Source organism: Rhinoraja longicauda, chromosome 2 (genome assembly GCF_053455715.1).
Source record: "Rhinoraja longicauda isolate Sanriku21f chromosome 2, sRhiLon1.1, whole genome shotgun sequence".
NCBI lineage: Eukaryota > Metazoa > Chordata > Chondrichthyes > Rajiformes > Arhynchobatidae > Rhinoraja > Rhinoraja longicauda.
In genome coordinates, this window is record NC_135954.1 from 109,596,596 (window position 1) to 109,610,249 (window position 13,654).

At 47.5% G+C, this 13,654-nt stretch overlaps 1 protein-coding gene across 2 annotated transcripts in view; it reads right to left on the reverse strand.

Moving 5' to 3' along the window:
- mtpap (mitochondrial poly(A) polymerase) overlaps positions 1-12,997 on the reverse strand; it is a 47,153-nt gene extending 34,156 nt beyond the window's left edge. For both annotated transcript variants that reach the window (XM_078429611.1, XM_078429601.1), the window contains exons 1-2: positions 12,831-12,997; positions 3,179-3,351 (exon numbers count right to left, since the gene is read on the reverse strand). In XM_078429611.1, coding sequence (XP_078285737.1) covers positions 3,179-3,351; positions 12,831-12,960 — 303 coding nt within the window. In that variant the 5' untranslated portion in view covers positions 12,961-12,997. The remainder of the gene's footprint in view (positions 1-3,178; positions 3,352-12,830) is intronic.
- Positions 12,998-13,654: the final 657 nt, after the last annotated feature.

The following is a 13,654-nucleotide window of genomic DNA, read 5'->3' on the forward strand; positions in this document are numbered from 1 at the left end:
TCCCTGACGCCTTGATATTTGTGCTCCTGCCATTGGGAGCAGAATGGCTCTTTCTTGGCCAACATGGATGAAATGGCTTTCCTCAGAACTCTCTTGGTCCTCTAAGCAAACTGTAGATTGTCGTTTCAGAGCATGGCAAACCTGCTGCTTAGCTTATTTCCAAAATTGTTAAATATCCAAGTTGTGCTTCAAAGACGTCAACAAAACCTGTTTTCGTTTAATGTGTAGGAAGGAACTGCAGATGCTGGTTTAAACTGACGATAGACACAAAAGGCTGGAGTAACTCTCCCGAGCTCAGGTAAAGGTGGAGTGAAAGCTGGAATCTGAAGAAGGGTCGCGACCCGAAACGTCACCTATTCCTTTTCTCCAGAGATACTGTCCGACTCGCTGAGTTACTTCAGCTTTTTGTGTCTATCTTCGGTCTTTGTTTAGGCCACATTCACTGAAATCAGTAACTTTAGCATTATGTGAAGAGATTCTGAATGTAACTGAATTACTGAAAATATTAAAATCTCAGAAATGCTGCATCCTGTAATGAATTGGAAGCATACATCATCTCAAAATTCACCACATGCCAAAATACTTGAGCAGCTTCTATAACTATGTTATAATACATTTCTTGGATCAATAGAACTTCCATTGAGGCAGTAATGTACAAGAACTAAATGCAGAAATAAATTATTAAGTCCCCTGAGTTGATTTGCTATTTAATAAAATCATGGCTGTCTTTCACCTCTATTTTTACTACTGTCTTTTAGCACTGTCTTTTACTACTTTCTTTCAATGGATTTGAGGGTTATCCAAGATTATACTGGGATCCAGATCAACTGGAGAAGTGGACCAAAGAGTAGCAGGTGGAACTCAACTCGGAAAGATGCAAGGTGTTTTATTTTGCTACATTAAATTGGCAAGAATTACACAATAAAAAGTAGTGCCCAAGATTGATGTCGAACAGAGGGAACCAGGAATTCGAGTTACTGAAGTTCCAAGGCCATGTATTCTGAGATAAGAAATACATGCATTTGGAAGAACAAGGGTTGATTTGGGCTTGACCGCATCGTTTTGTCTGTGGGCGATCATGCCTCACAAATTTAATTTAGTTGTTTGAAGAAGTAATCAAGAGGTTTGATGAGGGCAGGTTTGTGGACATTCTCTATATGAATTTCAGCAAGGTCCCTGTTAAGATTCCACATTGGTAGGTTTCTCTGGAAGGTTAGATTGCATGGAATCTAGGGAGAGATAAACTACATGAGTAGGTTAACATATGATGAACGTTTGACAGCACTGGGCCTGTACTCGCTGGAGTTTAGAAAAATAAGGGAGGATCTCATTGAAACGTACAGAATAGTAAAAGGCTTGGATAGAGTGGATGTGGAGAGGATGTTTCCGCTAGTGGGAGAGTCTGGGACTAGAGGTCATTGCCTCAGACTTAAAGGACGTTCTTTTAGGAAGATGAGGAGTTTCTTTAGTCAGAGGGTGGTGAATCTGTGGAGTTCTTTGCCACAGAAGGCTGTGGAGGCCGTCAATGGGTATTTTTACATGAGAGATAGATTCTAGATTTCTGCGGGTATCAGGGGTTATGGGGAGAAGGCAGGAGAATGGGGTTAGGAGGGAGATCAGCCTTGATTGAATGGCGGAGTAGACTTGATGGGCCGAATGGCACATTCTGGTCCTATCTCTTATGACCTTGTGATCTTACGAGAGCTAGCTAAATGTATACAGAATTGGTTTCATGGTAGGAAACAGAGGGGGGTTGGTGTAAGGTTATTTTTCAGACTGGTGTGCCTCAGGGATCGTCGTTGGGTCCATTGCTGTTTGACGCCTATGTCCATGATATGGATGAGAATGAATGATTGAAGAGGAAATTCTTCAAGAGGATGGTGAGTACATGGAACGAGCTCCAAGAGGAAGATGTCGAGGCAGGTACGATGACTAAGTTCAAAAGTTTTACTTGAATGATGTCTGAATTCGGGAGTATCAGCTGCAAGGGGAGGGTGGACAGTCTTGGATTGTTTTCTTCGGAACGCCGGAGGTTACAGGGAGAGGTTATAGAAGAATATAAAATTATGAGAGGCGTAGATAGGATTGACGGACAGAACCTTTTTCCCAGGACAGAAAACTAAATACTAGAGGGCATGAGGGCGTGCAGCGTAGGTTTACTAGGTTAATTCCCGGAATGGCGGGACTGTCATATGTTGAAAGACTGGAGTGACTAGGCTTGTATACACTGGAATTTAGAAGGATGAGAGGGGATCTTATCGAAACGTATAAGATTATTAAAGGGTTGGACACGTTAGAGGCAGGAAACATGTTCCCAATGTTGGGGGAGTCCAGAACAAGGGGCCACAGTTTAAGAATAAGGGGTAGGCCATTTAGAACTGAGATGAGGAAAAACTTTTTCAGTCAGAGAGTTGTGAATCTGTGGAATTCTCTGCCTCAGAAGGCAGTGGAGGCCAATTCTCTGAATGCATTCAAGAGAGAGCTGGATAGAGCTCTTAAGGATAGCGGAGTCAGGGGGTATGGGGAGAAGTCAGGAACGGGGTACTGATTGAGAATGATCAGCCATGATCACATTGAATGGCGGTGGTGGCTCGAAGGGGCGAATGGCCTCCTCCTGCACCTATTGTCTATAGCTTTATGGTTGAGAGGGGCAAAGTTTATAGATGTGTGGAGTAACCTTTTCTTTTTAAACACAATGAGGTTGGCGGGCGCCTGGAACGCGCTGCCAGAGTTGGTGATTGAGGCAGATACGATAGTAGCATTGATTAGACTTTTGGAAGGCTCTATGGATATGCAGGAAATGGAGGGATTTGGATTACGTGCAGGTAGATGATAGAAGATCTTTGCATCATGTTCGGCACAGAGATTGTGGGCCGAAGAGCCTGTTCGTGAGCTGCACTGTTCTATGTAAAAAGATGTTTAAAGAGGTACATGGATAGAAATCGTTTTGAGGGACATGGGCAAAAGCAGGCAGATGAAACTAGCTCAGATAAACAACTTGGTTTACATGGTTGAGTTTGGCCAAAGGGCCTGCTTCCCTGCTGTAAAAGTCTAGGACTATGATTCCACAGTAACCCCAATTCTAAAGGTAGTATCAAGGTGGGAATTTTACCTAGTCATAACAATATGCAGCTCAATATTTAGATTCTGCTGCAAAAGTTTGCAGCAGATCACTTACAAAAGTTTCGTAGAAGAAATATTTATTGATTGCTCCATAACTCGTTAGGTATTTGTAGAATTTCTTCTCAGTGACATTAGGAGGACAGCTAATCAAAATGGTGCGTTCCGCCTGTTCGTGCCTCTCTGCTTGCAACGTTGAGAAGGTCTTCGCGGTAGTTTTGTTAGGTAAATCTGAAAGCAACAAAATGAGAACTGCTCAAAATGAAATCAAGCATACAAAGCAACATTTTGGATGAATATTAAAACATGGGTTGACATTTGGAGTAAATTGCACAATGCCAAAATGTCAGGGGTTATGGGGAGAAGGCAGGAGAATGGGGTCAGGAGGGAGAGATAGATCGATCATGATTGAATGGCGGAGTAGGCTTGATGGGCCGAATGGCCTAATTCTGCTCCTATCACTCATGAACTTATGAAAATCAACATGTGGATGCACTCTTGCAAGACTCCATTATCAATAAGGTGCGTTCTGAACATATTTAAGGAGGTTGATAAACCTTCAAAAGATTGGCGAGTTGAGGGCCTGCTACGTAGAACTGGCACAGAGAGGATAGACACATAAAGCTGGAGTAACTCAGCAGGACAGGTAGCATCTCTGGAGCGAAGGATTGGGTGACGTCACCCGTTGAGTTGCTCCAGCTTTTTGCGTCCGTCTTCGGTTTAAACCAGCATCTGCAGTTTCTTCCGACACACTGGTACAGAGAAGAGTTGTGGTCAGATAATATTGAATGGCGGAGCAGCTTGGGTCACCAGGCTTCTATTAGATGGTTTCCTTAGTTAGGGCTTTAAGAAGTTAGACATGGAAGAGTGGGAACAGGCCCCTACTGAAGACGATGCCAGGTTAAACTAATCTCCTCTGCCTGCACGTGATCCATATCCATGTGCCTATCTAAAAGTGTCTTAAATACCATATAACAGCCTCTACCACCATTCTTGACAGCACGTTTCAGTCATCCACCACTCTATGTATTTTTAAAATTGCCTGCACTTAAAATTTGTCTCTCTCACCTTAAAGCTATGCCCTCAAGTCACTCCCTGATGATCCAAACAAAATAATCTAGGTTTGTCCAACCTCTATCGCTAATACCCTCTAATCCAGGCAGAATTCAGGGAAAACTGTTCTGCATATCCTCCAAAGCCTTTGCTTCCTTAATGTCATGTGGTGATCAGGACTTTTTATAATACGTTTTTTTTATAATAGGTCTAAACAAAGTCCCGTAAAAATGTAGAAATAAGGAAGTGCAGATGTTGGTTTACACAAAAGGCGACAAAGTCCTGGGGTAACTCAATGGGTCAATCAGCATCTCTGGAGAATATGGATAGGTGATGTTTCGGGTCAAGACCCTACTTCAGATTGATTCTGTGTGGATTGGCGACGTTTCGGGTTCGGGTCCCTCCTCACACTAATTCTAAGACGTGGATTGGCGACGTTTTGGGTTGACACCCTTCAGGCTGATTGAGATGGGATCCTTCTTCAGAAAGTCCTACAAAGTTGCTGACTCTTACACTCAATTCCCAATCAATGAAGGGAAGAATACCATACATCTTGTTTACCACTCTATCCAGTCGCTTTGCCACTTTAAGGGAGTCATAGAGTCATACAGCGTGGAAACAGGTCCTTCGGCCCAACTTGCCCACCGATCAACATGTCCGATCTACACTAGTCCCACCTGCCTGCGTTTGGCCCATATCCCTCTAAACCTGTCCTATCCATATGCCTCTCCAATTGTTTCTTAAACATTGCAATAGTCCCTGCCTCAATTACCTCCCCTGGCAGTTCGTTCCATACACCCACCACCCTTTGTATAAAAAGGTTACGCCTCAGATTCCTGTTAAATCTTTTCCCCTTCACCTTAAACCTTTGTCCTCTGGTTCTCGATTCCTCTACTCTGGGCAAGTGTGCGTCTACCGGGTCTATTCCTCTCGTGATCTTATTCACCTCTATAACATCTCCCCTCATTTTCCTGCGCTCCGAGGAATAGAGCAGCTTGTTCAACCACTCCTTATAGCCCAGACCCTCGAGTCCTGGCAACATCCTTGTGAATCTTCTTCATACCCTTTCCAACTTGACAACATCTTTCCTATAAGATGGTGCTCAGAACTGAACACAATACTCTAAATGTGGCCTCACGTCTAGATGTAATGTCTTATATAACTGCAACATGACCTCCCAACTTCTACATTCAATACTCTTACTGAATGTGCCAAAAGCCTTTTTGACCACCCTATCTCCCTGCGATTCCACCTTCAAGGCACCATGCACCTGCGCTCCCAGAGCCCTCTGATCTACAACATTCCCCAGAGCCCTACCATTCACTGTGTAGGTCCTGCCCATGTTAGACTTTCCAAAATGCAACACCTCACATTTCTCTGTGTTAAATTCTATCAACCATTCCTCAGCCTATCAGCCCAGCTGATCAAGATCCTGCTGCAATTTTTGACAGATATCTTCGCGATCTGCAATACCACCCACTTTTGTATCATCTGCAAACTTGCTAATCTTGCCATGTGCGTTCTCATCCAAATCATTGATGTAGATGACAAAATGTAATGGGTCCAGCACTGAACCCTGAGACACACCACTGGTCACAGGCCTTCAGTCAGAGAAGCAACCTTCCACCATCACCATCTGCTTCCTTCCATAAAGCCAAATCTCTATCCATCCAGCTATCTCTCCTTGGATCCCATGCGATCTATCCTTCCAGAGCAGCCTACCACGCGGAACCGTATCAAATTCCTAGGAAAAAAAACTGCAGATACTGGTTTAAATCGAAGGTCGACACAAAATGCTGGAGTAACTCAAATGCACCTTGTAGCCAAATAAGTAGGAAGGAACTGCAGATGCTGGTTTAAGGAGAGAAGGAATGGGTGACGTTTCGGGCCGAGACCCTTCTTCAGACTGATGTCAGGGGAGGGGGCAGGACAAAGATAGAATGTAGTCGGAGACAGGAAGACTAGTGGGAGAACTGGGAAGGGGGAGGGAACAGAAGGAAAGCGGGGACTATCTGAAGTTAGAGAAGTCAATGTTAATAATAGAGGGAAAGTAGGGACTATCTGAAGTTAGAGAAGTCAATGTTAACACCGCTGAGGTGTAAACTGCCCAAGCAAAGTATGAGGTGCTGTTCCTCCAATTTGTGTTGGGCCTCATTCTGACAATGGAGGAGGCCCAGGACATGGCGGCCCAGTGTCTATCTTATCAAATGCCTTGTTGAAATTCATATAAACATCTACAGCTCTGCCCTCATCAACCTTTTTGGTCAAATCTTCAACCGACTCAATCAGATTCGTGAGCCACGGCCTCCCATGTACAAAATCATCATCACTATCCTTAATTAGCCCTTGTCCATCTAAATCCATGTGTATCCTGTCCCTCAGAATACTCTCCAGTTATTTTCCAACTACAGATGTTAAGCTCACTGGCCTACAGTTCCCAGCCTTTTCCCTGCAGCCTTTCTTGGCACAACATTTGCCACCCTCCGGTCTTCCAGCACCTCTCCTGTACTTAATGACAACTCGCAAATTTCAGCCAAGGCTCCCGCAATTACCTCTCTAATTTCTCAGTGTCCTCGGATGTATCTGATCCGGCCTGGAGATTTGTCTACCTTCAAGATCTTCAGCACCTCTTCAACCGTGACACTGACTGCTCTCAAGACACTTCCATTGAGTGCCCCAAGTTCCTCAGTCCTCCTGTCTTTCTCCATGAAAAAGAGAGGAGAAATTCTCATTGAGGACCTTGCCCATCTCATCTGGCTCCACAGAGTGGACCTCTTTAATTGCTGAGGGGGTCCCACTCTCTCTGTAGTTACCCTTTTCCCCCTTTATGTACTTAAAATCTCTTGGGATTATCCTTAATGCTATAGGCCAGAGCTACCATCTGCCCAGGGAGAGCTAGCCGAATGGTTAGAGAACTAGCTTTATGGAAGGAAGCAGAGGGTGATAGTGGAAGGTTGTTTTTCGGACTGGAGAAGGGTCTTGACCCGAAACGTCACCCATTCCTTCTCTCCCTAGACGTTGCCTGAGCCGCTGAGTTACTCCAGCATTTTGTGTCTATCCTTTTAAGTGATAGATGGATACAGTGTGTGCAGCAGACTGGGCCTCCAGACTATGGACCATCTCCTGGGCTGTGACATGCTGCACGACACATGCACTTGCGGAGGCCAACGACGTGGCACTAAAATCTGCTCGCTATTGGCAAACAGTTGTGTGATGACACAAAATAATAAAGTGATAGATGGATACAGGTGGGGGGGGGGGAGGGTGAATGGCAGATGGATAGAGTAAATGACAAGACCAGAGGTGGAGCATATACAAAAGGGTGTAAGATTAGGAATGAAGATGACATTCGTAAGGCCACATTTGGTGTATTGTGTTCATGTTTGGTCACTCTGCTAGAGGATGTCATTAGGCTGGAAAGTGTGCAGAGATCATGTTGCCAGCACTCGAGGGCCAGATATCCCTTAATATTTATAAATATATTAAGGGAATAAGAGTAACTTGGGAGAGAATAGGGTCCGTGAAAAAACAAATCTAACATCAATGCTCAGAGACGCAGGAGACGGTTGACGTCCTCCATTAATATTTCTCCCATGTTTTTACATTTGAGAAAGATATGAACACGAGGGAACTCAGTAAAGTTCATGGGGATGTACAAACAGGAGGGGTTGCACCTGAACTGGAGGGGCACCGACATTCTTGCAGGGAGGTTTGCTAGCGCTACTCAGGAGGGTTTCAACTAGAATGGCAGGGAGGGGGTAGACAATAGACAATAGGTGCAGGAGGAGGCCATTCGGCCCTTCGAGCCAGCACAGCCATTCAATGTGATCATGGCTGATCATTCTCAATCAGTACCCCGTTCCTGCCTTCTCCCCATACCCCCTGACTCCGCTATCCTTAAGAGCTCTATCTAGCTCTCTCTTGAATGCATTCAGAGAATTGGCCTCCACTGCCTTCTGAGGCAGAGAATTCCACAGATTCACAACTCTCTGACTGAAAAAGCTTTTCCTCATCTCCGTTCGAAATGGCCTACCCCTTATTCTTAAACTGTGGCCCCTGGTTTAGCTGCCTTTACCCAGAATACTCCTCGCATTGAAGTAAACACACTTCAACTCGTAGGAACCAGCAGGTCAGCAAATGGAAAGGCTGATGAGAAAATGGAGATTACGATAGGTCAGTCTCAAAGGAAGGACAGGCAGGGAGAGGTTCATGAACACGGAGATCATGATGAGTTGAAGTGTTCAATGCCAGGAGTATTCTGGGTATAGGCTGCTAAACCTAGAGCCTGGATCAGTGCTTGGAATGATGATGTTGTGGCCATTACTTAATTGTGAGAGGGACACGATTGGCAGCTCAACGTGCCTAGGTTCGATGTTTCAGATAGAGAAGGGGGGAGGGGAAGAGGTGGAGGAGTTGCTTTGCTAATCAGGTGAAATTACATGGCAGTACTCAGAGAGGACATACTGGAGGATGCATCTACATTTAACTCATAACACATTATGAGTTAAACTCAAAAATAAGAAATTAGTAATTATTCTAATGGGATTATACAATAAGCCACTAAATAGCCAGTGGTATATAGATGGCCAGATATATAGATAGATAATGGAAGGATGTAAGAACCACAGGTTTATTGCAGTGGGTGACTTAAACATTCCCAATATTGACTGGGATGTACTATGGGCAAGAGGATTAGATGGGGCGGATTTATTTGGATAGTCCGACTCGAGAAAGGACCATACTGGGCCTTGTATTAGGAAAGGAGCCTGGCCATGTGACCAGTGCAGCGGTGGAAGAAGAATTTGGGGGTAGCGATCGCAACTTCAGACGTTTATGCAGTCTGAAACAGGGTTTCAACCCAACACATCACCCATCTTTTTCCTCCTGAGATGCTGCCTGACCTGCTGAGTTACTCCAGCACTTTGTGTCTATCCATTGGTTTTAAGATTGCTTTGAATATGGAAATATCTGGATGTTGGGAGAAGGTACTTAATTGGGGCAAGGAAGATTACAATGTCATTAGGCAGGAGCTAAGAAGGGTAGATTAGGATCAATTGCTATTGGGTAAATCCAGATATGTGGGAGTCGTTTAGTGACCAGCTGAACAACGTACAGGATCAGCATGTTCCAATAAGGAGGGGGGATAAGGACAGGGAAGCAAGGGAACTGTGGATGACCAAGGAGCTAAACTTAGTCAGGAAGAAAAAGGAAACGTATGTCAGGTTTAAGAAGATGGCATCACACGGGGCTCATGAGGAATATAAAGCGAGTAGGAAAGAATTTAAGCGGGAGATTAGAAGGGGCATTTGTCATTGGCGAGATGGATTTAGAAAAATTCCAAAGGCTATTTATATGTACGTTAAAAATAAGATGACAAGGGGGAAGGTCGGACTGCTCAAGGATAAAGGAGGGAATCAATGCTTGGGGTCGGAGGATGCAATTGAGGTACTAAACGCGTACTCTGCATCGCCAGAGGCCCGGGTTCGATCCTGACTACGGTTGCTGTCTGTACTGTGTTTATACGTTCTCCCCTTGACCGCGTAGTTTTTTTCCAGGTGCTCTAGTTTCTTCCCACACTCCAAAGACGTGCAGATTTGTAGGTTAATTGGCTTTGGTAAATTGTCCCTAGTGTGTAGGATTGTGCTAGCGTGCGGGGATCGCTGGTCGGCGCGGACGCGGTGGGCTGAAGGTCCTCTTTCCACGCTGTATCTCTAAACTAAACTATAGGCCAGTGAGCCTCACGTCAGTCGCAAGAAAGCTATTGGCGAGAATTCTTCGAGATTGGAGTTACTCCCATTTGGAGGAGAATGGGCTAATTGGGGATAGCCAGCACGACTTTGTCAGCAGCAGGTCATGTCTCACTAATTTGATTCTGTTTTTTTGAGGTGCAAAGGAGATTGATTAAGGTAGGGTGGTGGATGTTGTATCCATGGATTTTGTAAGGCTTTTGATAAAGACCCTCACGCTAGGCTGATCCAAAAGTTTAAGATGTACCGGATTCATGATGACTTGGGCGGGTGGATTTGGAACTGGCTTATTCATAGACGACAAGATGGTTGTGGAGGTCTGTGACCAGTGGAGTTCCGCAGGGATCTGTGTTGGGACCTCGGCCTGGTTCGGCAACTTGAACGTTCAGGAGCAGAAAAGACTGCAAAAAGTTGTGAACACCGCGCAGACCATCACGGACTCTGACCTCCCCACCATCGAAGGAATTTATCGGAGTCGCTGCTTCAAAAAGGTAGCCAGCATCATCAGAGACCCACACCACCCTGGCCACACACTCGTTTCACCCCTGCCATCGGGAAGAAGGTACAGGAGCCCGAAAACTGTGACGTCCAGGTTCAGGAACAGCTTCTTCCCGACAGCCATCAGGCTATTAAACACTACAACCTCAAATAAGCTCTGAATTACAATAGACTATTATTATTATTATTTACAATGTATTATGTTTACATATTCTGTTGTGTTGCAGCAGGTAAGAATTTAATTGTTCTATCTGGGACATATGACAATAAAACACTCTTGACTCTTGCTGTTTGTGATGTAGATAGATTGGTGAGTACGTATGCTGATGACACCAAAATCGGATGACTTGCAGACAGTGATACAGTAGGATATAATCAACGGCAGAAATGGGCAAAGAAATGGCAGATGAAGTTTAACCCGAGCAACTCTGAGATGTTGCATTTTGGGAGGTTGAATGTAAAGGAGAGGGTAATGGCAAGACCCCTAACCGCATTGATGTTCAGAGGAATCTTGGAGTCCAATATTATAGCTCACAAAAGGTGGCAGCACAAGTGGATAGAGTGGTAAAGAAGGCATACGTATGCTTGCTTTCATTGCTAGGGACATTGAATATAACTTGCTATTGAGGGAGTGCAGCGTAGGTTTACTAGGTTAATTCCCGGAATGGCGGGACTGTCATATGTTGAAAGACTGGAGCGACTAGGCTTGCGGTGTGTGGCGGAAGTGGCGGCGCCTAACGGCTGCGGCTCGCTAGCAGTCTGTTCGTCTTTTTTCCTTTTTTTTTTGTTGTGTGTCGGTGTTGGGATGGTTTTTTTTTTTTTTGGTTGTGTATGTGTGGGGGGGTGGTGGTGTGGGTGGGGGGGGGGTGGTGGTGTGGGTGGGGGGGGGGTGGTGGTGTGGGTGGGGGGGGGGTGGTGGTGTGGGTGGGGGGGGGTGGTGGTGTGGGTGGGGGGGGGGTGGTGGTGTGGGTGGGGGGGTGGTGGTGTGGGTGGGGGGGTGGTGGTGTGGGTGGTGGGGGAAACCTTTCTCTTTTAGGTCTCTTCCTCACGGCGCGGGGTGCGGCTCGGCCGCGGGGCCTTCCATCGCCCGGTGTGGCTCGGCCACTGGACTTAACATCGTCCGGTGCGGCTCGGCCGCTGGACTTAACAGTGCCCGGTGCGGCTCGGCCGCGGGGCCTAACATCGCCCGGTGCGGCTCGGCCGTGGGACTTTACATCGCCCGGCGCGGATCGGCCGCGGGACTTTACATCGCCCGGCGCGGCCGCGGGACTTTACATCGCCCGGCGCGGCTCGGCCGCGGGACTTTACATCGCTGGTGCGGTTCGGCCGCTGGACTTAACATCGCCCGGTGCGGCTTGGCCGCGGGACCTTCCATCGCCCGGTGTGGCTCGGCCGCTGGACTTAACATCGCCCGGCGCGGCTCGGCCGCGGGGCCTAACATCGCTGGTGCGGCTCGGCCGTTGGACTTAGCGGTGCCCGGTGCAACTCGGCCGCGGGACTTAGCTGCGCACGGCTCGGCCGCGGGGCCTTCCGTCGCCCGGCTCAGCCGCGGGATGTTTCAGCGCCCGGTGCGACTCGGCCGCGGGGACTCCCATCCCCTTGCGGGGACTGTGCGGGTCGGTCGGGGACGAGCTGTCTGTCCGTGGGCGTGGGGAAGAGAGTGGAAGTTTTGTTGCCTCCATCACAGTGAGGGGGTGTTTGGAGTCACTGTGATGGACGTTTGTGTTGGGGTCATGTGTCTTGTGTTCTTTTTTGTGTATGACTGCTATGTAATTTCGTTCGGTACCTTGGTACCGAATGACAAATAAAGCTCTGTTGAACTGTTGAAATGTATACACTGGAATTTAGAAGGATGAGAGGAGATCTTATCGAAACGTATAAGATTATTAAGGGGTTGGACATGTTAGAGGCAGGAAACATGTTCCCAATGTTGGGGGAGTCCAGAACAAGGGGCCACAGTTTAAGAATAAGGGGTAGGCCATTTAGAACGGAGATGAGGAAAAGCTTTTTCAGTCAGAGTTGTGAATCTGTGGAATTCTCTGCCTCAGAAGGCAGTGGAGGCCAATTCTCTGAATGCATTCAAGAGAGAGCTAGATAGAGCTCTTAAAGATAACGGAGTCAGGGGGTATGGGGAGAAGGCAGGAACGGGGTACTGATTGAGAATGATCAGCCATGATCACATTGAATGGCGGTGCTGGCTCGAAGGGGCGAATGGCCTCCTCCTGCACCTATTGTCTATTGACCAGTTAGGCCACATTTGGAGTATTGCATGCAGTTCTGGGCGGGTGATGGGGCGGGGATGGGGGTGAGCGCGAGCGGCCCCCGGCAGCCCCCACCCACCCGGTCCACGCAGGCCGCAGGCGGACCGACGGACCCAGCACCTCCCACCGCCCGCGGGGATTTAACCGTCACCTGGCTCCTCGCTGCCGTCCGCTATCGGTGCGGCCTCGACCGAGCTGCCGGCGTTCCTGTTGTGGGGGCGGGGTAGCCGCAGCTGCCTCGCCGCCGCCGCCTGGACTCGGCGCCACACGGAGGCCGCCATCTTGGCCGAGGGCTCCGGGTCCGGGACATGCGCAGTGAACACGCCCGGCACCCCAGTCACCGCACATGCGCAGTAAACACGCCCGGCAACCCAGCCAGACAGCCACCACACATGCGCAGTTCACACGTCCGGCAACCCAGCCATCGCACATGCGCAGTGCAGCCCAGTCAGAGGACTCTGGACTTTCTCAGCAGTGCCTCAATCCTGAGTTTCTACCCAGCTGTTATCAGGCAACTGAACCATCCCACCACAACCAGAGAGCAGTGCTGAACTACTATCTACCTCATTGGTGACCCTCGGACTATCTTTCATCAGACTTCGCTGTCTTTACCTTGCGCTAAACGTTATTCCCTTATCATGTATTTATACACTGTAAATGGCTCGATTGCAATCATGTATTGTTTAGTTTAGTTTAGAGATACAGCGCGGAAACAGGCCCTTTGGCCCACCGAGTCCGCACCAACCAGCGATCCCCGCACATTAACACTATCCTACACACACTAGGGACATATTTACATTTATACTGAGCCAATTAGCCTACAAACTTGCACGTCTTTGGAGTGTGGGTGGAAACCGAAGATCTTGGAGAAAACCCACGCAAGTCACGGGGAGAATGTATAAACTCCAGTTGGAAAGACGGGCGCAGCGGTAGAGTTGCTGCCTTTCTGCGCCGGAGATCCGGGTTCAATCCCGA